This window comes from Phycodurus eques, chromosome 6 (assembly GCF_024500275.1).
Source record: "Phycodurus eques isolate BA_2022a chromosome 6, UOR_Pequ_1.1, whole genome shotgun sequence".
Lineage (NCBI taxonomy): Eukaryota > Metazoa > Chordata > Actinopteri > Syngnathiformes > Syngnathidae > Phycodurus > Phycodurus eques.
The window spans coordinates 28,686,606-28,710,583 of record NC_084530.1 but is presented as its reverse complement, the minus strand read 5'-3'; the positions used below and the strand labels follow the sequence as shown (position 1 = coordinate 28,710,583).

Sequence of the window (23,978 nt, the reverse complement as noted above, 5' to 3'; positions counted from 1 at the left end):
GTTTATGCTTAAATCAACCATCCGTGTATCTTTTGAAGCGCTGTGTGAGGAAAAGCGGTTGGATGGATGGATGTCCTACTTCGGGCGACAGGTCAGCTGGAGCCTATCCCAGCTGACTTTGGGTGAGAACTTTTGCAACTCAAAGCCCTCTTTGCACCTAGGCAGACTGGTTGTGTGTTTTTCTCACTGTGTGACTGCCAAAATAATTTTGTCATTTCGAGGAAAAATGCCTTTTAGTGTTTTGAGTCGCGTTTCTAAATTTGCTACACTGCAAAAACTAGATTTAAAAAAAAAAAAAAAAAAAAAAAAAAATGAAATTGAGGAATGTTACTTAATTTAACCAAAATGATCTGCCAATACAACGGAAAATTTTGACTTGGCAAGAGTTCATCAAACAGGTTTAAGTCGTTTAGAGGGGCAATGTGTGCGTTTTAGTATTTGAGTCACTTTTCAAAAGTTACCGAGAGTTTCCACCTAAACCTAATTTGTTTTAGGTGCTTTTGTTGGGAAATAGTTCCAAGGGAAGTCTGAAAAGTTGCTAAATCTAGCAACTAAAGTGCTAAGTTTGCATCAATGTTCTTCAATGAACCCAAACACGCATGTTTTTGGAACATGGGAGGAAATCGGAGTACCCGCGGAAAAGCCGCGCAAGCACGGGGAGAACGTGCCAACTTCACGGAGGAAGCCTGGAGTCAAAGGCTCCAACTGAGAACTTCTGAACTGTGAAGCCGATGCGCTAACCACTACCACACCGTGCTGCGCCATGTCAACGAGACGAAAATACAGTGGTTTGAAATGTATTATCAGCTTTAATGATGGTTAGAACACGTTTCCGACACATTTGTGGATTGCACATATAAATTTAAACTGATGAGTGAGCAGCAGCAGAGTGGGGGGGGGGGGGGGGGGGGGGGGGGGGAAGAAAACAAAATGAAAAGAGTGACACAAATGAGAAGAGTGCTGGTGTGTGGCTCTCCCTAGTGGACGATTACGACTTGGAAGAACACAGTCGACATGATTGTACGTCACAAGATTCTGCACTTCCTTCAATCTTACAAGGCACAGCAGCCGGGCTAAATGAAAACATTTCACTCGCTATATGCCGATAGATACATTCAACTCTACTGCTGGCAACAAGCAAACGAAAAAAAAAGGCTTGGTGGAAATGTATCACTTGCAATAACAAGGCCAGCAGCTAAACTGTCAAACATCATCAAAAAACAAAAACAAAAAAACAGACACACACTTCTTAAACTCAAAGCCCTCTATAAGAAAACTATATCAGATTTATATTAAAAAATAAAACTAATGTTAAACATTTGCAAAATAAAAAAAACTATCTCAATTGTCTTTATATAAAGAAGTATCAGGGCCACACTGACAAGACTAGGACAATAAAGTTGAAATATGTTGTCATTTGTTATTAAAAAAAAAAAAATAAATAAAAAAAAGAACTAAGTTTTAACTAATAATAATAGTTGTGTGATTTAAAAAAACATCGTATTTTGCAGAGTGGTCCTAATACTCCTTCATATATTTTAAAGGTGAAATGGTGCCATACGATTTTACTTTGCTCTTGACAAAGTCAAGAGGATGTTCTGCACACCATAAAGGAAAAAGTAGAGACTCACTTCACAAGTGATCCCAATCATTTTTTGTCTAATATCACATTGATTCATGAATGAATTAATCCTGTGGGGAAATGAAGGAACTCTCTATTCCTGTTGAGTATTAAATCATGTCTATTGTACCTGCTTTCTATTCCTTTGATATTACGTATTGCACATTACAAAGACACTTCAGTGACATTTGTGACGCCTAACTGCCATAAAAACTAAATCTAAAATATAAATATATATTTGAGGCTATGTAAAAGTTTAATGAATCACAGGAAATGCGTTGCTACGTGTATACGTTTCTTTCTTCTTCTAGTTCAATTTGGCACACTGTCCCGCTGGAAAAAAAAAAACAACCAAACAGTTTACCGACCAATCAGATCCAAGCGATTACTGTAATGTACAGTTTCAACACGTGTACGTAATTCGAGAACATGTGCACACATGGTCTGGGCTACCCGTGTCCAGCAGCTAGGAGAGTTTGGGCTAACAAGGTGCGGTTACTTGGAGGCCTGGGGTCTGGGTGGGGTCCGGGTGGGCGGGGGCGGGGCTCAGTTGGCTTCGTAGGTGGCGAGCAGCGCGGCGTCCACGGGCTCCATGCAGGACGGGCAGGTGAAGGAGCGCATGAGCCAGGCGTCGATGCAGTCCATGTGGTAGATGTGCAGGCACGGCAGGAACCGGACGGGGTCGCCGTACTCGAAGTCCATCATGCAGATCACACACCTGCAAGAGACACGGAAAAGGATGAGTGTGTGCTGCATCTGGAGTTGGGAAAACAGGATCTATTTCCACCAATAGTTGCCCAGCCTCTAATGGACAAAAATTACAATTGATTGACTCTCCGTTCAACTATCAATGCCAGCGACATATAGTGACAAGCAAAACAATTAAATGCCCTTCCACTAGTTGACTGGAGGTCCATTGAGCCCGCGTATACACGTGTTGCCATTCATGCAGTACACACATACTCTGGTGGCTGGCTTTCAACGCACTTCAAGAGATGAATAAAGTATCTAGCTATCTATGAGGACAAGTGCTATATAGACAATGAATGGGTGGATTTTGAAGGTGAAGGTGAACTTCAAAGCTGTTTAGACTGCACAGAGTGGAGTGTCTTTGAAAATTCAGCTGGCAGCCTGGATCAATATACGGACACTGTCACATCCTCTATCAGTTTCTGTGAAGAGGTGTGTGTGTACCAACAAAGTCATTTCGCACATTCAACAACAACAAGCCGTGGTTCACTGCCAAACTTAAGCAGCTTCGCCAAGCTAAGGAGGATGCATATCAAAGCGGGGAAAGGGCCCGGTATAATCGCGCTAGAAACCAGCTGACGAAAGAAATTAACATTGCAAAGAGGAACTATGCAGCAAAGTTGGAAAAACAGTTTAGCGCTAACGACTGTAAATGAGTCTGGCATGCATTCCACAAATTACAAGCGACGATCCCCCCCAAGCTGAGAACAAAAGCACACTCGCCAACGACTTGAACCTTCTACTGCAGATTTGAAAAGGGCACTTTCACACCCCACACCCACCCGGCCGCACCACCGACCACTATCACACCACCGACTTCTGCATTAACCATCCGCGAACAGGATGTGAGACGCATCTTCAAACAACAAAAGATTAACAAAGCGGCATGCCCACACCATGTGTCCCCATGCCTCAAAGTCTGCGCTGACCAGCTCGCTCCAGTCTTCACTCAGATCTTCAATAGATCTCTGGAACTGTGCGAAGTACCATCCTGTTTCAAATGCTCCACCATCATCCCAGTCCCCAAGAAACCTGCAATCCCGGGTCTAAATGACTACAGGCCTGTCGCCTTGACATCTGTGGTCATGAAGTCCTTTGAACGTCTCGTGCTGGACCACCTCAAGAGCGTCACAGGCCCCCTGTTAGACCCCCTGCAGTTTGCCTACTGAGCAAACAGGTCTGCGGATGATGCAGTCAACATGGGACTGCACTTCATCCTAGAACAACTCGACAGTGCAGGGACCTACGCGAGGATCCTGTTTGTGGACTTCAGCTCAGCGTTCAACACCATCATCCCTGAACTCCTTTCCTCCAAGCTTCTCCAGCTCAGCGTCTCGACTGCCATCTGCCAGTGGATTTACAGCTTCCTGACGGGCAGGACACAGCAGGTGAGGCTGGGGGAGGCCACCTCATCCACACGCAGCATCAGCACTGGAGCGCCCCAAGGTTGTGTCCTCTCTGCTCTTCTCTCTCTACACGAACGACTGCACCTCAACGCTGTCAAACTCCTGAAGTTTGCAAATGACACCACTGTCATCGGCCTCATCGAGGACGGTGATGAGTCAGCATATCGACAGGAAGCGGAGCGGCTGGAGCTGCGGTGCGGCCGACACAACCTAGAGCTGAACACGCTCAGGCAGGCCGTGCTTTCTCAGAAGCCGCAGGAAGTCCATCCTCTGCTGGGCCTTTTCGAGGACGGAGTTGATGTTGATCGCCCACTTCAGGTCCTGAGAGACTGTAATTCCCAGGAACTTGAAGCTGCTGAGGCGGTTCTACACAGCGGTCATCGAATCAGTCCTGTGTTCTTCCATCACAGTCTGGTTTGGTGCTGCTACAAAAAAGGACAAACTCCGACTGCAACGGACAATCAAAACTGCTGAAAGGATTGTCGGTACCCCCCTACTCACCCTTGAGGACTTGCATGCTGGCAGAACTAAGACAAGAGCGTGCAAAAACCTCCCGGACCCTCCGCATCCCGGTCACCGGCTCTTCCGGCTCCTTCCCTCGGGTAGGCGCTACTGATCAATGCAAACTAGAACTAGCAGACATTCCAACAGCTTCTTCCCTCTTGCAATCAACTTCTTAAACAGCTAACCTACAATTCCATTGCAACATACTGGCAATTTTTTGTCTTTTTGTCTTGAGTTTGTTGTCACATTTCTGTGGGGCCAATTATACATTACTCGTGCACTCACTGTAGTAGTCTCGCCACGCTGCACTATTTGCATATCTGTCGTTGACCAATACTGGCCACTCATGCCAGAGTAGCACCTGCTCCATTTGCACACTGATTGAGGAGTATCTGCAACATTTGCACAATCAACATTGTCCCAGACTATCGTACTAGTCACTTGAAGCCTCAACGCCCCTTTGCACAATGGTCATTGCACCGGACTATTGCAATATTAGTCATTCGAACTGGTCTAGGTGCTAGAGGACTATGAATCTTTTTGCACAATTGTCAAAAAAATAAAATAAATAAAAGAATAATAATAATGTACCGGCATTACCAGATAACTAGCAAACCTTTATTGCTCAGTGACTTTTTTTTGTCAATGTCTTTATGTCTCAAAAGTGTTCTGTCAATTGACTGTCTGTTGTCGTACTCGAGTAGCTCCAACTACCGGAGACAAATCCCTTGTGTGTTTTTTTGGACATACTTGGCAAACAAAGATGATTCTGATTTTCATTTGGATGGTAGATATGTATTGGATACAAATGTAAAGTATTCTGTTGAATGCAATGGGAGCACAAAACTCGCTGTCAAATCCGCCCAAAAGTCAAATGTATAATATTCCCGACTCACTCTTTGACTTTGCGGTCTGACGGGTCGGAGCCCGGATCAAAGATGCCCCTGGGCAGGTGATGGATGAGGCCGATACGCTGGGCGATGCGGACCTGCTCCTCCTCGCTCAGCTGACTGGCCAGGCGACTCTCTCCGGGGTTGGGATGGTACACGGGCACAGGCTGCGGGTGCTCCTGGAAAGCCAAGCGAAAACTCAAGTCAGCCGACTGTCCGTGCTTTGTACAAGGAGGTCCTCGGTATGCAACAGTCACCACATTTTTTGGAGCATTTTATCTTCCCTTGCAATCAAAAGTCGGCAAAGATTTGATTCTCAGATGATTATGCTGAGCGATATTAGCTTAGCTTCTTCTACTTCTACAACCTTTGCTTTCTGTCAGTCTGGATGTCATGGGGCACTATGCTGCCTCGCACAGGTCAGTCTTGGCACTACAATAGATATTGTTCGGTATCGGACACGCTATGGTCCTGATCTACTAACCAGGATCGTGCAAACCAAAACTTCCACGCAGTTCATTTTGCGGGTTTTGGGAAGCTGCGCAAATACATAAATCGAGCACGTGCAATGTGATTGATCAAAACCTGAGACAAATTGCGATGGCTGTTTTTGTATCTTTAAATCAAACGTGCGAACCAGCCCGCACAGTAGTTCCAGCAGGCAAAATGAGAACGAGGGAGAACCTTCCCTTTATGGAAACATTTCTTTGAAATGCCAGAAATAAAAGTTATTTTGACATATTGTCTATTCAGCAATGCAATTTTATAGCTTCTGAATAACCCAAGAGTAAACTTGGGAGACAGTTACAAGGAGGGGTCATGCCATATAACTCATGACTTCATTCAACTCTGCATTTGCAAGTTTATTTGTATTGCCCTTAATCACAAGAGTCTCAAAAGGGCTTCGCAGGCCCACAGTTGGCAATGATTGACGACACGCACTGCCGTGCAGTTGGGTCGTTTCAGCAAATGTCTTGTGCGAGCTTCTCCCAATTCAATTTTTCAGAAGTGCTGTCCCAGGCTTTAAACTCAACGTTACACAGGATGGGCAGATCGAACTCGGGGCGTGTTAAATTAAAGCGAGAGAGAGAGAGAATAAGAAAGAAATGTATTCATTGAACAATGGGCTTATTATTGTGGTTGTACTTTAAAAGCAATGTGTCCTACTTAGCATTAAATGAATACCACTCTGACGGAGACAACAAACGTAAGCATTGTGTGAAACAAAAATGGTATTGCAGGAGATTTCATCAGATTGTGTGCCGAGTATAAGGAGCACAAAAGTGTAAATGTTATTGGTTTAATCAGCAGGTGGTTGAGTGGTGAAGCTCCAGCCACCGCCGACTCTCGTTGGCTATCGTGTCGGTCGCCAGGTCGGTGTGGGGCCGGCCCGGGTCACCTGGTAGGGCGGCGGCGGCTCTCCGGGCAGGCTGCCCCCCTCGGACTCGTTCAGCAGAGACAGATCATCCGCTCCTTGAGAAAACAGGCAGTTCCCCATTGAAGTGAGAGCAGCATGAGCGACACACACGCAGGCGCTCGACGACGACGCGGCTAGCTTGTTTTCCCTTTTCTTCTTCGGTGTTTTTACAAACTAAAGTGTGGCCAAAATTCGACGTGACGTCACGAAATTAGCGCTCCCCGCTGTTTTCGGAAGAACAAAAAGGCCACCTGGTGACACTAATTTGAAGTGTCCGAACGAGTTTTCTCTATTTTCGTGTCCTAAATACTTGTTTACAAAATGTAGACCGGAAGTCTCGCCCGAGAGTTTTTGGCTACTTCCGCAAGAGAAGGCGCAACTCGTCACGACTCAAAATGCACCTTTTTTTTTTATTTTTTTGCAATTTAAAACTTTTACATTCTCTTATTTAACACAAAACACAAAATTTTAAATATTTATCGTGTTATAATCAAAGTACAGTCTCGGAAGTTATATACCTTTTATACGGACAATTACAAGGTAATGAATTCCGGGGGTCCTTGTAGGTAACTCGCACGGACCTGACACAGATATGAATTTAATAATAGATAAGTCCAGCGCGCTGTATCAGCTCGACTAAGCGACCTGCCTACGTGGCGGCCACTTTGGTGGGGCCAACATTCATCGGCAATGCACGTGCATTGGAAAAAGAAAAAAAATAATCAACTTGCTTTTTTCTTTAGCCGATTTTCATGGTTTACTTTTTAAAAATAATATTTTTGAAAAGAAGTTCAAAATATTCTTACTTTAATACATTACTCCCAGTTCCTTCGTTGTGATTTTGCAGTATTTTTTTTGCAGTGTACACCTTGAACTGGTCGCCAGCCAATCGCAGGGCACATAGAAACAATACGCACATATGTCTTTAGTTTTAGAATAATGATAAACTAAATAATTTCATAATGTCCCTGTGACTAGAAAGCAAAGCACGGTTACTCTGTCGCTGAAATGCTACCATTGCCAACAGCGTCTTAAAACATCCCAGGGTCACCAACATGGTGCCCACGGGCATCCGGTAAACCCCCAGGAACCCAAGAGTAGCCCATGGGCCTGTTCTAAAAATAACTTACCAGCGATGGGACATTGTGATTTCCTAGGCATGTTCTCGGAGTGAGCATTTGAAAATGTCAACACTTGCTCAGATTTGCAGAAATGAAGTGCTGCATATTATGTATCAAATTCCTACCGTCTTAAATCATCGTGGATCATTATCGTGATAAATTAACATGATCAGTGTCTTCACATAGATAAATATCATTCATTTGAAACAAAGCATATAAAGGCCATTTAAGCAACTTTGTTATTTCAGAGGTGGGTCTCAAACTTGGTAGTTCATTGTATTAGTCAGCACCCAAGAAGTAGCACTCTGTGTCAAAAAGGTTGGCGACCCTTGTTTGACACTCTTTCCTTTATCGTCGCTTGTTTCCTCTCTGTGGCCATCCACTTGTTCGGTGGCTAAAGTGTCTCTGTTAGAGGTTGGTGTACTGCTGCACTAGATATAAAGACACGTGACAGCGGGCCGGTACAGTCAAGAACATCCTTTTTATTCAATCAGGTGCTGCTCTTCTCAAACTGCGTTTTTCTTCTTATGGAAAAGAAACTGTAATTAACATGCATTTCACCTAGAGCTCTGGGGGTGTTCTCACAAAGAAGTGGTGTGTAGACAGAGGCGCAGAGGAGCTGGGACTAAAGGGGGGGCGAGGAGGCTGCTGCCGAGTACACCAGTAACCATACACGCTTAAGAAAACAAACTAAACGAGAGAACACAGACCTGGAGCTGTCCAGCATGAGGTGGGGCAGAAGGGGACAAATAATGGGAGACCCCCCCCCCCCCCCCCCCCCCGAGAGGTCACGTTCGCAATGACCTCTCGCACAGCCGGCCGGTGTGTTGTAAGTAGTTAATACTGCTGAGAGTTTTACTGTGTAAAACCCGGCATTAACGATAATACTTAGCTGAGATTCATTTTGGGGGAACAAAAAAACGCAAACCCCACCCCCTTCCCTTCAACCTCATGCAGGATAAGTCCGGCAATAAGGTGCTTGTAGCTTTCATTTTAAGTCCAAGGCTTCCTGTCCTTAAAGAGCTTTTAAACACAGCATACCCTGAAAGCAAATATATATATATATTTATATATATATATATATATAAAAAAATAAATCCAAATTATCATGAAACAAAAAGGGGAAGTAAAACAAAGCCAAACAATAAATAACCAAAACAAAAAGAGCAAGCTCTTATCCTAGTTCGAGCAGCCCCTGTTCCAACATCCCCAAGCAGTTAATTCCACTTCCTGCATCCCCAAAACTCCCCCTGAACCCGCTCATCCCTTCCTAAAAGCCCACCCAGGGACACCCCCAAAAGCCCGTCAGCGTCATTTGTTCACATACATTAGCTGTTGAATGGAGAAGCAGAAGTGATGGGTATGGCGATACAATGTGAAGCATACAGACAAGAATAACATGTGAGCTAACTGCATTCTGTTCAGACAAAAAAAAAAAAAAAAAAAGTTTCTCTTTTTTTTTTTTTTGTCCCACCCTTCAACGGGGGAGAGCGAGCCAGTGAGCGAGAGTGACGGACACACAGTTACATACTACTCGAGTGTCGAAGAGAAAATAGACAGTGGAGACAAGGAGGGGAAGAAAGGTAACAAAGCAACAACGGAACAATGACACTTTTTTTTGCCATCATTTATCGATAAAGAACTAATTCACACCTTTTACATCTGTATGTAGATTTCAGAATATAGATGTAAGGAAGAGAAGGGAGGAACAATAATGGTTCATTTTAAAAGTTGTGCTCGAGCGCGGCACCAGCTCACAAAACAAAACCAAAAAAAAAATAAAAAATACTGGATTACAAAAATGGAGTCTGTGAACAAAAGGCACTTTTAAGGGACAACCTTTAACTGCTGGGAAACTATACACTACAGCACAAGCACTACAAGAGTCATTTACAGAGGCAGGTGGAGGGGGTGTTGGGGTTGGGGGGCTGTTAGGGGGTGCATCAGGGGAGAGGCTCGCATTGCCGCCCAAGGAGAAAACGGTCTCGCCGCGTTCTACTTTTAGCCATCGCCTCACCGCGTCTCCATGGGAGGACTTCTTTTGCTGTTGTTTATTTGTGTGTATATATATATAGATATATATATCTATATCTATATATTTAGGCCAATGTTTGGGGTTTCCTGCTGGTGAGTTTTAGGCAGCGCTCGGGTAAAACGTTGCCTGACTTTCTTGACTTGATAGTCAACTTAATTGTAGGATCGGGAACCCCCTCCCCCCTCCCCCACCCCCTCTCCTCAATTGAAGAAGAATACAAATAGTGAGAGAGACAGAAGAGGAGTAATGCTGCTATTTTTTTTGTTCATTACCATTCGTTTATAATCTTTCTGAATGGAATTGATAGTGTTTAAGGAGCACCGGTTTTTACTTGATGATAAAGTTGTGTAGATTTGTTTTCCTTCAGCCCTCTCGCATTTTTTTTTCAATATAAACAAATGATTACACAGAAACATTAAAAAAAAAAAAAAAAAAAAAAAAAGACAAAGGAAATAAAAACAATACCCCCAACTTACAAAGACTAGGATTTTTTTTCTTTTTTTTTTTCTCATGGCCCTCTAAGTTTAGAGTCCCGGAGCTTATGGACTTGAGACAAATACATTTTTTTTTCTCTTTTCTCATAGCTTTCTTAAAAATCTCTAACAGACAAACACAATGATCTACCCAATGCATTGCACGTGGCTCAATCGACACATAGTTCTCAATAATAATACTTTCCATCAAAAAACAAAACACTTTTTCTTCTTCTTCTTCTTCTTCTTCAACCCTACAGTCAAAATTTGTTGACACGTTCATCGAAGGTGTTAGAACGCTGCGCTGCTGCACGTGTGTGTGGTGTCGTTTGGGGTTTGTACTGCAAAGGTTGGTTGAGGCGGTGTTACCCAAAGGGCTTCCTGGAAAGGGAGGCTTCAGAAAATAACTAGACTGCCCACCAGCTCGCATAGCAAAACGTTAAAAAAGGAGCATATATCATAAATATACAGTATATGTGTAAGATCTGTCTCTCTTTGTCTTTACAAAAGCAGTCCTGTATAAAAATTTGTCCAGGCCAGCGTTTCCCAAACTGTGGGATGGGACTTTTTTTTTTTTTTTTTTCCCCCCAAACGAAGACATGTCAGAATCAAAAGGCTGCTGCTACCGATACAATTTCTTGATCCAGGTTTGTTGTACCATATATTTGTCCGCTTTGTTATTTTTCATGAATTTATGTCACTTCAATGCAAAACGTGATTTTTCATGCGGAATTGGCAAACCTTGTTGGAGGCCGAAGTCTTGTTGTTTTTGTTTATTTTTCTAGCCGTGAGCATTAGCTGAAGTTGAATACTAATTGCATGAAGGGAATACGGTGGCACTTTCATCTTTACTGTTAAGAGTTGTCATATATGTTTTAGTACATAGAGCTACTGTTACCAGAGAAGCCGAGAGCTGTGTCTCAGTCTCCACTATCCCTGCAAAACGGAACCAACAGCGAGGCAGTCCAGTTATTTTTTGATGTCGGCCTTGGATGCTGGATTGTGTCATGATGCAAATTCTTTATGTGAACATTTACATGTAACAAATGTCAATTTAGACAAATCTTCAATGAATGAAAAACCATTAACAAAGGCATTTTGGAGAACCAAATATAAAGGCTTCCCTTTATCATTCCATGACTGGTGTTCGCGTGTGTGTGTGTGTGTTTGTGTATTTCTTTGACTGGGCTACAGGGTGAAGCAACGCAGGGGATTGTGTGTGATGAGCTGGTGTTACCGTGCTGTCCGTACGCGCGAGAGATTTTGAGAAGTTTTCACTGTTTAGTTGACATCTGCTCACTGAAATCCGGGCCTGGTCCGAAGCGTGCTATAATAGAAACTACAGCGGAAAGTGTTATGACATGCAAAACAATCCAAGTGGAACAAAACCAAAAAGAAGAAAAATCTGCCAATAAAAGAGGAGATCAAAAGAAAAAGAACCCCTACAAGCTAAATGAAAGCTAATAATATGAAGCTCATGCTGTGTGTGTGCGTCTTCCTGTAAAATAAATCGTGAACAGGGATGGGCATTTGATTACTTTTCCCGGATTTGTTCTTTTTTTGTGTGCCAGGCATGGATATACGATACCTAATCTTCCAATGTTGTACTTTTAAAAACAAACTACAGTGTTCCCCTGCTATATTGCAGTTGATTGTTCATGCCCCCGCTGTATTTTTTTAAATATATATATATATATATATATATATATATATATATATATTTTTTTTTTTTGCAGAACACAGGCAAGTCAGTTTGTATGTGTTGCTGCTACGTGTGTGTCAAAGTAGCAGTTGGTTTCCTGTTATACGTTAGCGTTATGCTAGCTGACTTTTTTTTTTTTCTATGAAATTATTTGGTTTGGTTGAACATTTTGGTGTTGGAATATACAATGTTTGCTTCTCTTTTGTTATATGTGTCACTTTTACAGTGAACTTGAAGTGGGAGCGACGCACGCACGCACGCTTTGCCTCTTATTTGGAGAACTGTGCGAGCGCTAAGAAATACTTTAAAAAGTGTGTTTTAGTAAGTTAGAGGGTGATATAATAATTCCGAAAATGTTTAAAGCTTGTTTAAAAAAAAAAAAAAGAAAAAAAAAGAGAAGCTTATTACTGTATATGGTGTTTCTACATTGCAGGTGGGCCTGGAACGCGTCCGCCGCGATGACCTGTAGTTCCTCGCCAAGCACTTCCTTCCATTTTGTCTCAATGGCTTCAGGACATGAGTAATCTATTATTGTGCCCATCCCTAATTCGGAAAAAAAAGATGAGTGGCTGTGTGACAGACTATTTTAGGGAAAATGGTTGCAATTGTGTGTGTGTGTGTGTGTGTGTGTCAGTATTTGTGTGTGGTGCACTTGAGGGGTTAAAGTAGACCTCGACGCACAGCCACATCTCTGTCAAGCGGCGCTCAGCCGGCCTCCCTCATCGCCCTCGTGGCCGTCCATGTGCAATTCTTTTCATCCCTAATGAGAATTAATAGTGCATAGGTGAGGGGATGAAAGAGCACATGCAGCCGTTAGTGTTTTCAAACGCTTTCAACTGGCTAACGCATCTTCTCCTCCCTGCGAAAAAAGGTGCCCTGGTACTTGGACAGGTAAACAATTATTTAAAAAAAAAAAAAAAAAAAAAAAGACCAGCCACTTAGTGCATATACGTCACACCATCTGATGGTGTCACCGGGATTGGCCAATCGCAAATCAATGGGTCTTCAGGGCTGAGCGAATGAGGTGCGTGAGGAAGGGGGAGGGGGGCGGCGCGCAGGGATGTGGCTGTGTTTGTGGTCTTGAACCCGAGTGGTGCTGCTGGTGGGTGGTGGTCCTCAAGGTGGACGCCACGGGGATCTTTGAGATCACAACAAGAGAAGGCGCCATCACCGACTACCATTTTGTTTTTTTTTAACCTCCCGAGCCAATGCGTGGAGTTTCGTGGTGGAGATGATAAAATGATAAGAAAATAAAAGTGATTTAAAAAAAAAAAAAAAAAAACCACAAATGTAAAAATTGGTCAATTGCCAGGTTGCCATATTTGTGTCTCCTGTCCAACATTTCCTTGATGAGCGTGTGACAGTTCCTCGTCTTCCGCCTGGCATTCTGAGTCTGTCCACTCCATCTCAGTGAGGCCTCCTGCATTTCCGAAGGGGGGGGGGGGGGGGGGGGGTTACGAACGTTCCAGTTCAAATTGAGTCGGATCAGAGGGGGCCACGTGGGGTGGGGCCATGTGGGGGCTCCGTAGTCGTACTTTGTACAATGTGGGCCATAAAGAAACTTTTTTTTTGTGTCAGCAGTCTGCTTCCCCCCCGCCCCCAATTTTCATGACACCATTTTAGCTGTTGATTCGTCGAGACCTTGTCAGAGGAACCAGGACTGTGGAGGAGAAAAGGCAAACAATTAGTCATGCATCGTCTCGCTGCTGGCAATGAAGGGTATACATGCGCTAGGACCCCCAGGAAGCACGAAACGGACGCCACTGAACAACCACAAAATAAACGCGATGGGTGGCACGAGGAGTATTTACAGTGGAGCCACCGTCCAAAGGTTGCATGATTTGAAATTCAATTAAAAAATATATTGCGATTTCGAAGATGTCTACAGTCATACAACTAGGTATAAAAATGCCATTAAACGGGACAACATGCAAGACTTCAGCTCAGTGAGCACCTAAAGGACTGACGTCATTAGTGTCTTTCTTTTTGTTTGCTGCAATGCTGCCATAGAACCGTAGAGTGACGGCAAAAAAAAAAAAATTAAAAAAAGAGAATTGAATTGTTAGAATTAAATAATTCCCTTTAGGGGACCCAAGGATGCTATGATGACGAAGACTAGACAACCAGAAATGGAAGTGGTACGAAAGGCTGCTCAGTACAGAACGGCCAACCATAAATGAATTTCAATGTAGACCAGAAAGTCAGGTACATTTAATCTTATTCTTATACAGCAGTTAACGTCTTGTACACACACGCACACACACACACACACACAGACACACACCGAATGTTCCAATGTTGCTCTACTAATGTACCCTACAGGTTTTTTTTTATTGCCAGTTTGACTAAAGAACAGATGAATTTAATATACATTATTTCCACATTTCGAAATATGAACAAATCAGGCTTTGTGGTTATCGTCAGAGGTTCCACTTGATTTTGTTCATTGAAAACCAAACCTGTCGACGCTTACGTTTAATATGGTTGGTCAACGTATGGCACATTTACGTGCCACAGACGGACAACTGAGTCCTATATTTTTTTCATATTAATCTAGCATTTTCTTTTTCTAAAATTGATGGGATTCATTAATAATAATAGTAATAGTAATTGTCTGGATAAGATTATATAATATAATTCATTACAATTGTAATAATTATAATGGATACCATCAATATGAGAATAAATTATATTTTAATATAAAAACACTTGAGCGACACACACGTGGTACACTTTTCTTTTTCAGCCGTCTGTCCTTTTTAAAAATGTTTTTGAGCTGCTCTAATGCAAAGGTAGAAGCCACCGAGATCATCTGTCGACCACCAGGTGGCACTCTACGGTTCCTGTTTTTATTATTCGCTGAGGTCAGCTGTACTGCACATTATTAAAAAAATAATAATAATGTCAACTCCACCACTCGCTGTTTTCAAGAGGGCTGACTCAAGCCTTCTTCTCGTTACAAACACTTGTGTTGGTTCACAGCTATAAATAGCAGGCCAGCAACGCTCGTATTGTACTGAAAAGTGGATCCGGTTTCAGACTACTGATAAAAAAGTCTCAACGGTGTTATTAAACAGCACAGGGGCGAAGACTCCTTTCAGAGAGCAAGTTTTGGCACAGGCCGACGCGCTCTGGCTTCTGCTCGCATTCCACAGGCCTCGACCCGGGAAGCGCCGAACCAGGCCGCCGCGTTGTCCCCCCGTTTTGTTCGAAGCCCTCCAACGTTTGGCCAATCCTCCCTCTTCTTTCCTTGTCCTGATTCTTGAGCGTTTGTAGCAGATTCCCCCTCCTGGCTTGCACTTCCATTAACCCCCTACGCTCTTCCTCTCCATGTAATCACCCTCCCCGTGTAATCCTTGGCAGTGGAAAGTGACCCCCCCCCCCCCCTTCCCCACCAACCCCCCTTTTGCTCGTCCAAGTCCAACAGCCTATGACATCATGTCTGGTTGCCAGCAGCAACCAGACAGCCGGGACGTGACTGTGGAGTGCAGTGAGCTTCAACTAACTCCCTTGCTCTTTTTCCTCCCCTCTCCCCAGTGCTCTGTCCCTGGGTTGTTGTTTTTTTGGGCCTCCCTGCTGTCCTCTCGACATCGCTCTGCCTGCACTGCTCACGTCTGGCCACCAGACGGCTCCTCAGACCGCATTTGCCCTCTCCTCTCAATTAAGGGATATTTGGCTTTTGCCGTCAAATTTCAGGATGAGCCTAAAATGCTAGCTTTACAGGTCAAATCTATTTGACCTCTAAACGTTTGAACACACGTGTTCAACTATTCAACATTTTTTTGCTGTTCTTTAACAAGGAACTGCTTGGCAAAACTCACAACAGGTGTTCGATCCATGAAGGGACCAATAGTTTTCCTGGTTCAATTAAGATTGGTATTTAAACAGTCCTCCTCTTCATCGTGAGACCAAGGCGACACCAAACAAGATGTTCTCGGTGTCACAGAGTGTCATCAGCAGGTTGCAACAGAGATACAGGGAGACTGGAAGAGTCACAGAAAGGTAATGAAGTGGGCATTCTTAGATTAAACAGCAGCTCCTTGTTAGAGAACCGCAAAAAGTAATGAAACAAACCGACGTGCATTCAAACATTCTGAGCAACATCAAATTCGGTAGGCATATCGATCGTGAGCAGACCCCCCAAAAAGGCTCAGCAGCCATGCCAGAAAGGACACAGGAAGTCCACCTGCACTTTGGTTCCAAGCGGCAATTTCCAGTGGTCCTTCAGAGACGAACTCCCACTTGAGATTTTGTTCGACTGCCACCAAATTTCATCCACAAAGAGACAGCTGCAGAAGGCTGCGGAGAGGAAATCTTGAGTTGGCATCACACGCTCGCTAGGCCTCGTCACTCTCTCGTTCGGGCTACGAGGCTCAAGAGCAGTTGGTAGCGACACTCGGGGCCCTGGTGAAACGGGTCCATCCACGAGTGGAGTTTAAAAAAAATAAAAATTTGTAAACGTTTGATAAGCAATTGTAGAGGATAATAAGATCTCCAGAACAGATGTAAGCTGTCGTCAGGAGGGGGAAAATGAGGGGCAAGAGTTTTTGGCACGGGGTTACGTGTTTCATGCGTGTGCTCGATGCACGCTCAGATACGTTTGGACGGGGTTTGAATGTCCCCTCTGTGCCAGGGCTACATCTGCGCGAGAGTGGTGCAGGTGGGGAGAACTGAAAACACGGGAGGGGGCAGCAGGAGGGGAAAGAGAGAGGGAACGAGGGGTTGTGCTGCGGCAGCCGAGCGGAGCGGGGGGGTTGCAGATTGCTTCCATGTGCGCGTAGGGAGGACGGCAGAGCCGAGTTGGCTGCAGGCAGGTGCGGTTAGCCCCTAATGAGAAAAGTTGTGTTGGTGATGGAGGGGGCCCAAGACACTGCAGCCCCGCAGCAGAGCGCAGCCAGGGCGAAAACCACAATGTAGTGCGCTCGTGGCCCCACACGCTGCTCTAATACACACTGTAGGGCCTTGTGGAGATAAATCAACACTGGTCCAGCTCTAACTGGCGCTGTTTACATTCACAGTAGGGAAACTACCGTAGGAACAGAAACCGTAAACCAGCACTGAAACTTAAGGCCTTCATACGTGCACAAAATTAATCAATGTAGGTGGGCCAATATCGAGCATTTCACAGCAATGTCTTGGATGTGGGAAGCTATGATGTCAATTCAAACAAGCGCCGTGTCTGAGCTCATCATTTTGGTCTACATAAGCGCTATGAACGCATTAGCATCAAAGCAGACGCCAATGAAAGGCCGGTGAAATAAGAACATTCTGATCTTTGAACCAGATCACACGGAATTGGATCCAAATCAAAACAACTACGCCGCCGTCTTCGAGGTGTCTGACAGAACGCGCCTCCATAAAGTCTAACGCTGATAGTCACTCGGGTGTGGATTAGCTGTGTCCCAATTCAGGGGGCCTGCACCGCTGAGCAGTGATTCCCAACCACTCGTGATCATCAGGTGTGACTCGGGAGGACATTATCAGCTAAAAGCATTATGGGAACCCAGAATTCATTGTGGGGATCTTTTTAACTACAGTACTATAGTTGTAGAAAATTAAGCTAAACATTGCTCTTTACTTACATTTGTTCCTGTCAATACTATGAGTGTGTGTGTGTGTTAGGTATTTGTCAGGCTTTGTGAATTTATTATATAAAACTTAACTTTACTGTAACTTTCCGGTCATGTTTTGTTGTATTCTCCATCAAATTGGTGATTTACCAGATGAATGAGTTGAGAATACTCAGAGCCTAGTTGATCTTATGTGCGTCACTGTCACCACATTAAACTCATATAGCCAATAAACCTAACTGTATCAGAGCTATCCAGGGGAGTAACTGCACTACACTGACCTATTAATAAAATACAAAAAATAATATGCAATGCACTGATTTCGCAATAAGTGAACCACGATATAGCGAGGGTTTACTGATACTGCACACTGTAGCACCTGGTAACCTAATTTAGTTTTTCGAGATAAAGAAGAAAGAAAGAGGCCATGTGCTTTCTTCAAGCTGTGTACTGATTCCCAGTTGAAGATAAAACATTAAACAAAGCGAATTACACTGTGTATTTAACCAAACTACACAACTTGAGAAAGTCCTCTAGCTTAATGTTAACACACAATCCAAATCACTATAAGTGCGCTAATGGAATTAGCATCGAATCGATGTATATAACCCTTTAAGCAACAGATATTTGAAAATAGTGTAGACAAACAATAGCAATCCTCACAGGCATATTTTCTTTATCCTCTGGAAAAATCTACTAACTGTGATCGCAGCGTACTGAGTCACTTAGTCGTTCGTATATTATATAGGGCTGCATTATACTTCCCCCTGGTGGCCAAGGCACGCACACCAGAAGGAGTACAATGTCAATGGGCATTGAAGCATGAAATCATCATACACAAACTGTTAAATTCTTTACATTCTATTTAATCTTGTCATTACTGTATTTAAAAAAATATATATATAATACTGCTGAGTGCTAATTTTCCTAATTAAAAATGTTGTGACAAAATCAGAACAAATTAATCTCGTAAGTCAAGTCACCACAGTATAGACTTTTTGGGACATTTTTGTGCCGTGAGATTTTTATTATTATTTTTTTAAAATATAAAATATGTGCCTTGGTTCGATCAGTGTGCAAAGGGGAACAAAGGAAGATTGTCATAATTTGGACGGCGTGACAGTTTCCGCGTACATCTGACGCATTTGAGTTATGACAATATGAACGATTCGTTACGAAGGGCGTTGACTAACTACGTGCGTGGTGCTTTGATTTTCGCGCCGTTTTCCCAGCGTTAGCGTTCCTCACACGTCGTCTTGATTTGTTTTGACAGCTGACAAACATCTCGAAATCACGCGACCGAAATACACAGCAGCGATCGGAACGTTTGGCGTGAGCAGTCAAGTCGTGTCTCTCAGTCCGCAGCGTGTGAGCACTTCAATTGTCAGCTCCTGTCTTTTTCTACCGTGTGAATTTAAAAACAACACTTCCGAAATGGTAGTGTTCAAGTAAATACCATTGTTGCTAAGCGGGAAACACTCAGGACGATCTCGTCTGTGGGAGATTTTACGGTTGCGTCGCATGATCCCACCCTTTCCCTTACGTCACTATTCTAGGTGGCTCCATGTTCGCAATACTATCCTCACACAGGAAACGTTTAGTTTAGATGCCCAAACGAGTAAGAATCCAGGACTGGGGATTTTTGGTTTATGATGTTTCCGACATGAGATTGAGGTTGCAAACGGCGCACAATGAGGTAGTTTGTGCAGCGGTGTGAGAATACGTTGCCAAGCGGCACAAGAAGGGATGCTGGGTTACTGTAGTAGTTACTGTTTTTCATTTGACTGTTTTACATTTATGGCCTAGAAGTGTTTGTGGTAAAAATAAATAAATACTGTAATTATGACTTTACTACTGCCTTAGCGCAGGTTAACGCCATCTGCTTTTTCTTGCCAAATTCATTTCAAGTAAAGCTGTGTTGGGATACACTGCAAAAACTCAAAACCTTACCAAGACCGTCTTATCTCTATTAAAAAAATAAGACGCATCACGTAAAAGTTAACTTGTCTTGAGATAATTTTCACTTGTTTCAAGCTAATCTTTACTTGAAATAAGTAGAAAAAAAATTGCCATTTGTGTGTGTCTATATTGAAATAATTATTTCAAGTAGAAATTAGCTTGAAACAAGTAAAAACGATCGAAAAACAAGCTACTTTTTTAGGTGATGAATCTTATTTCAAGTGTATTCAGATTAGTTTTGAGACTTTTGAGGAGAAATAAGATTCGGTAAGCTTTTGAGGTTTTTTTTGTGTGTGTATAGGTTTCCGCAAAGGATAGTAGTAAAAAAAAAAATAAAAAAATAAAAATAAAAAATGGGAAAAGAAGGTTGCATTTGTGGGCTGCATTTAAAGACTGACAGCCTTTAAATAGCAGCCTCTTGAATCGGGTCACAATGAATGATATCCACATTGCTGTGAACGGCCCGCTTGTCCCTTCCAAAGCCATGTTGTTGCATTTTATTGACACATAAGTGTCACACAGCGTGCATGCTTGAAGCGCGGAATGAGGAGACACGGGTGACACAGGGGTGGACGGGTGGGTGTTAGTCGAATGAGGGAGGTTTGGCAGGGTACCTGAGTCTGCTGGGGGATATTCAGAAAGTTGTCCCGTGTTCCGATGCCGACAAACCGGTTGGGAGCTGTGGAGCCTGGCGTGGAGTATGCTACAAACAGAGAGAGACAAGTGTGTACATGCTTTTACACAAACACATACACACCGAGCTCACACTAGAGTTTGATGCGCTCATCATCATTACTTGAAAAATTTTGTCAGTTCAGTGCATGGCAATAGATCACTGTCAAATGAAATATTGGGAAAAGACAGCAAGGGCCGGTGAGACTGATGCTCTCTTAGTCATACGGATGATTTGCTCGTGTTGCGGGCAACTTAATTGTTATTTCCCTTCACTTAGCCATGTAATCTGTGGTTGCATGAGGGATGTAGAGTCTGTAATGAAGAGTGCTAACATGAGGAAGCCATTTCAAATAAAGTCACTAATGATCCTCAGCAGCCCCTGGGCCCGTAATCATACAAAACCACTGAGGACCCACTGTCGACATAATAATAGGGTGACCAGCAGAAGAACCGGATTCATCACCGGTGGCAACCGACGCTCCGTTTACATTTAGCCGGTTGAAGGGGAGCGTGCGACACCAGGTGCGATGTCAAAGGATCAAATTTAGGGCAGTTGTATTTCACTGGACTCCAGCGTGGCCGAGCGGAACCGACTTGAGGGAGGATGCGGGGGGGTGCGGATGGGCTGGGTGGGGGTTAACAGTGACAGGGCATGACAGACAGTGAGTGCGCCGTTTCAAATGGTTGGGGATGTGTTCATAACCGCAGATGCAATATCTTTGAGAATTGGAGGTGGAAAGAAAACCAAATGTGACAACAGCCACCAGAGTGAGAAACAAACGAGTGAAAAGGGGTGCTATTTATTTATATACCAATATAAATAAATAAATCAAGTGACATGTCAATTGGAAAGAGTAGAGAAGAGGAGGAAGGTGGGGGCAGAGGATGACAGGAAAGGAAGAGAGAAAGTCAAAACAAAAAGGGATGAGAAGGTGCCCCGGTTGCTCCGTCCGGCGCCCCCTCCTGGAGTGCCTCTCCCGTGGCCCGACTCTTTCACCGCACCTGTGCGGGTGCAGCCAACCGACACCTCAACACTCCTCTCCCATGCTCCCCCAGTGTACGACAAAGCCTCATCCTTCGTGTTGAGGTTGTTCTCCATATATTATGTTTTCCGTGTTGTTTGTTGTTCTCAATTACTGCGAGATCTGTGTGAGTGTGACAAGGGGATTGGCTGTGCTAAATTGGGGCACGATGGTCTTTAGTTTTCTTTTTATGTTGTTGGTTTTTTTTGGAGTCCACGCCAACTGCCCTAAATTTTCCTCCCCTACAAAGGAAAAAAATAAAGAGAAACAAAGAGAAAAGGAAGAGAATATATCAAATAAGGAAAAAAAAAAAAGAGAGAGCGAGAAAAAGGGGCGTATTGCCTCAGTGAGGCAGACATGCGGGGCCTGCGAGCCGATCAAAAGCTTTTTGGATACAGAAGCAACGTGCACGGGGGCCTAGCACTGCTCTGACCACCAACCACCGCCCAACCTCCCCCTTTCCCCGCAAACTACACAACCCAACAAAGCCAACGAGAAGAGGGGGGGAGACCACACTGCCTCTTGCAGTGCTAGCATGAAAACCAACGCTAGAGAGCGAGAGAAGCTAGATTATAAGAAGGGCAGGAAATGAACGCAAAGACACGAGCAGAGAAACAGAAGCGGAAGTCAGAGAGAGCGAGAGAGAGAGCGAGAGAAGTGATGGAAAGAGGACCATTGGTATGGCGAAGGCGTGGCGTCTAATAGCTTTGGGCTTTTCACTGTGGTTCGCTAGAGTCCTTCAAATGGTGTCCTCCAGGGGCTGCTGAGAAGTCGGAGCAGTTTGCCATTTTACTGGAAGCAGCTCAAGGCCAGACGAGGCAAAACTACAGGAGTAGTCATCCTGAATATGTCATATTCATGTGCTATTTTACGTAGAAATCCAGTTACTGGGACTCCTACATGCCAATTGGGGGAAATAAGGTGAAATCAATTTGCCTCTATTACAGAAACTATGACAATTTGGTTTGGACTGGCGTCTACGGTAATTCTGCGGGGACACTGGGGCAGTAACGGGGGGGGGGGTTTGTGGAGGGGAGTGGGAGTGACTTACACGGAGATGCGGGTGAGCTGACTCCACCGTCGGTGGGCGTGCTGATGGTTTTAGAGTCGGGCATGGGGAGGGGCACGGGGCGTGCCACCGGGGGTGGCGGGGGCAGCAGGAAGGAGCCCGGCATTTTGCTCTGGCCACCTCCGTTAGGCTGCAGACGGACCATATAGACAGGGTGAGCAGGATGGGACGCGACCCACCGACATCACATTGGGGAGGAGCCAGGCACACCGCACAAGAGTGACGTCCAACACGCACACACTGACCCACAGAGGGAAACAGCGCACACGCACACACACACACACACACACACGTATGTAGCTTATACACACACCAGCAACAAGGACACACACGCACACACAGACATAACCTAACAGTAAAATGGTCAAACACTCGGGCCAAAAAGAATGGAATACATAAGAAAAGAAAAGAAGGTGTAGAACATCTTTTCACAAGGGAGGAAGTAGGCAAGTTGTTGTCATTCAATTTGATCCATTTGTGATGTCAAAATGTTGCGGAAGTGCATGTGCCTGTTTAGGAACCACAAAGGAAGTCTACGGTGCAAAACACGAAGGCCATGTTTACAGTCGCGGTGTACAGTCCAAGCAATCTTTTTTATGCAGGTGCATGAGAGCAGCGCTTCTCAACTTGGGGTCCGCGAGCTGTAACATGGGGGTTTGCAAAATAATTTACAATGTATGTTGTGTCAGTAAAAAAACAAACAAAAAACAAAAAAAAAAAAACATAACAAAAGTGCCAACAAAACAAACGTACTAAAGCGATTATGCCCCCCACCCTCACATTAGCTTTGGGTCAGTAAAAAGCTCTGATGTGATTGTGATGCGTCGCATTAATCTGACATCCCCGCGTGTGTGCAGCATTTCTCGCTCCCGCACTCTTTTTCTCATCTCGAGTTGCACAAGGCGACCTCGGCAACATATTTGCGGCTTGGAAGCGCATACCTTGGGTCAAAAGTTTCCAACATGCGCCTTTGCAACGTATAAATGAGTGCCATGTCTTTGGCAATGTTCAGTAATTGCCTTCCACTGGGCTTCTTCTTTGCTGTAATATCAAACGCAATTAGAAACGTATTTGCAAGAAGCGTCACAAAAGTCACTAAATATAGCGGCCAAATCGCTAAGTGGGCAAAGGTGATCGTGCGTTTGAAAAGTAGCTCCTCTCTGTTCACAGCCCTGTTGTTAGTGAAAGCAGCGCAGGTCAGCTAGCGGCAATGGCTAAATCCATCCATCCATCTTCTTTACCGCTTCTCCTCACGAGGGTCGCGGGCGAGCAGCAGCCTATCCCAGCTATCTTTGGGCGGGAGGCGGGGTACGCCCTGAGCCAATCGCAGGGCACATATAAACAAACAAACATTCGCACTCACATTCACACCTACGGGTAATTTAGAGTCTTTAATTAACCTACCACGCATGTTTTTGGGATGTGGGAGGAAACCGGAGTGCCCGGAGAGATTTGGGCCGAGATTTGAACCCAGGTCCTCAGAACTGTGAGGCAGACGTGCTAACCGGTCGCCCACCGTGCCGCCACAATGGCTAAATATTTAATTTCATTCAGATAATTTTGGATCACTTCCTTTCTATTGAACAGGTTATGCATATTTGAGAGAGAAAAAAAAGCATTTAGAGGTGCACATGATGTTTGATTGGTGATTTGATTATGAGGGGCTCCTTGGAAAAATGTCTGCACTGTAAATAATTTTAAGAATATAAGTATTCGAGAGCGTGTAAGGACATTACTACGAAAAAGAAAGGTGCTTCTGCACAA

General features: G+C 44.2%; 2 protein-coding genes across 13 annotated transcripts in view; both read right to left on the bottom strand.

Annotated features, from left to right (window-relative positions):
* Positions 1-810: 810 nt before the first annotated feature.
* On the bottom strand, positions 811-6,936 carry rnf11a (ring finger protein 11a). The gene is made up of 3 exons (XM_061679629.1): positions 6,571-6,936; positions 5,178-5,350; positions 811-2,339 (listed from the first exon to the last, which is right to left on the bottom strand). Exons 1-3 carry the CDS (start codon positions 6,667-6,669, stop codon positions 2,168-2,170), a joined length of 444 nt encoding a protein of 147 aa, XP_061535613.1. The 5' UTR covers positions 6,670-6,936; the 3' UTR covers positions 811-2,167.
* A 1,235-nt stretch (positions 6,937-8,171) lies between these two features.
* The window catches only part of nfixa (nuclear factor I/Xa), a 117,224-nt gene continuing 101,417 nt past the window's right edge, over positions 8,172-23,978 (bottom strand). For 8 of the 12 annotated variants that reach the window (XM_061678820.1, XM_061678825.1, XM_061678823.1 and 5 more), the window contains 3 exons: positions 22,197-22,344; positions 20,063-20,151; positions 8,172-13,579 (listed from right to left, as the gene is read on the bottom strand). In XM_061678820.1, coding sequence (XP_061534804.1) covers positions 13,565-13,579; positions 20,063-20,151; positions 22,197-22,344 — 252 coding nt within the window. In that variant the 3' untranslated portion in view covers positions 8,172-13,564. The remainder of the gene's footprint in view (positions 13,580-20,062; positions 20,152-22,196; positions 22,345-23,978) is intronic. The other 4 variants (XM_061678826.1, XM_061678830.1, XM_061678831.1 and 1 more) reach the window with 2 other exon arrangements.

Bases quoted from the DNA above. Each gene is read 5' to 3' on its own strand.
- rnf11a (XM_061679629.1), bottom strand. From the start codon at position 6,669: ATGGGGAACTGCCTGTTTTCTCAAGGAGCGGATGATCTGTCTCTGCTG. The intron at 5,351-6,570 runs GTGACCCGGGCC...TTGGCTTTCCAG, and splicing joins AGCCGCCGCCGCCCTACCAG to GAGCACCCGCAGCCTGTGCC. The intron at 2,340-5,177 runs GTGAGTCGGGAA...TGTCTCTTGCAG, and splicing joins TCAGACCGCAAAGTCAAAGA to GTGTGTGATCTGCATGATGG.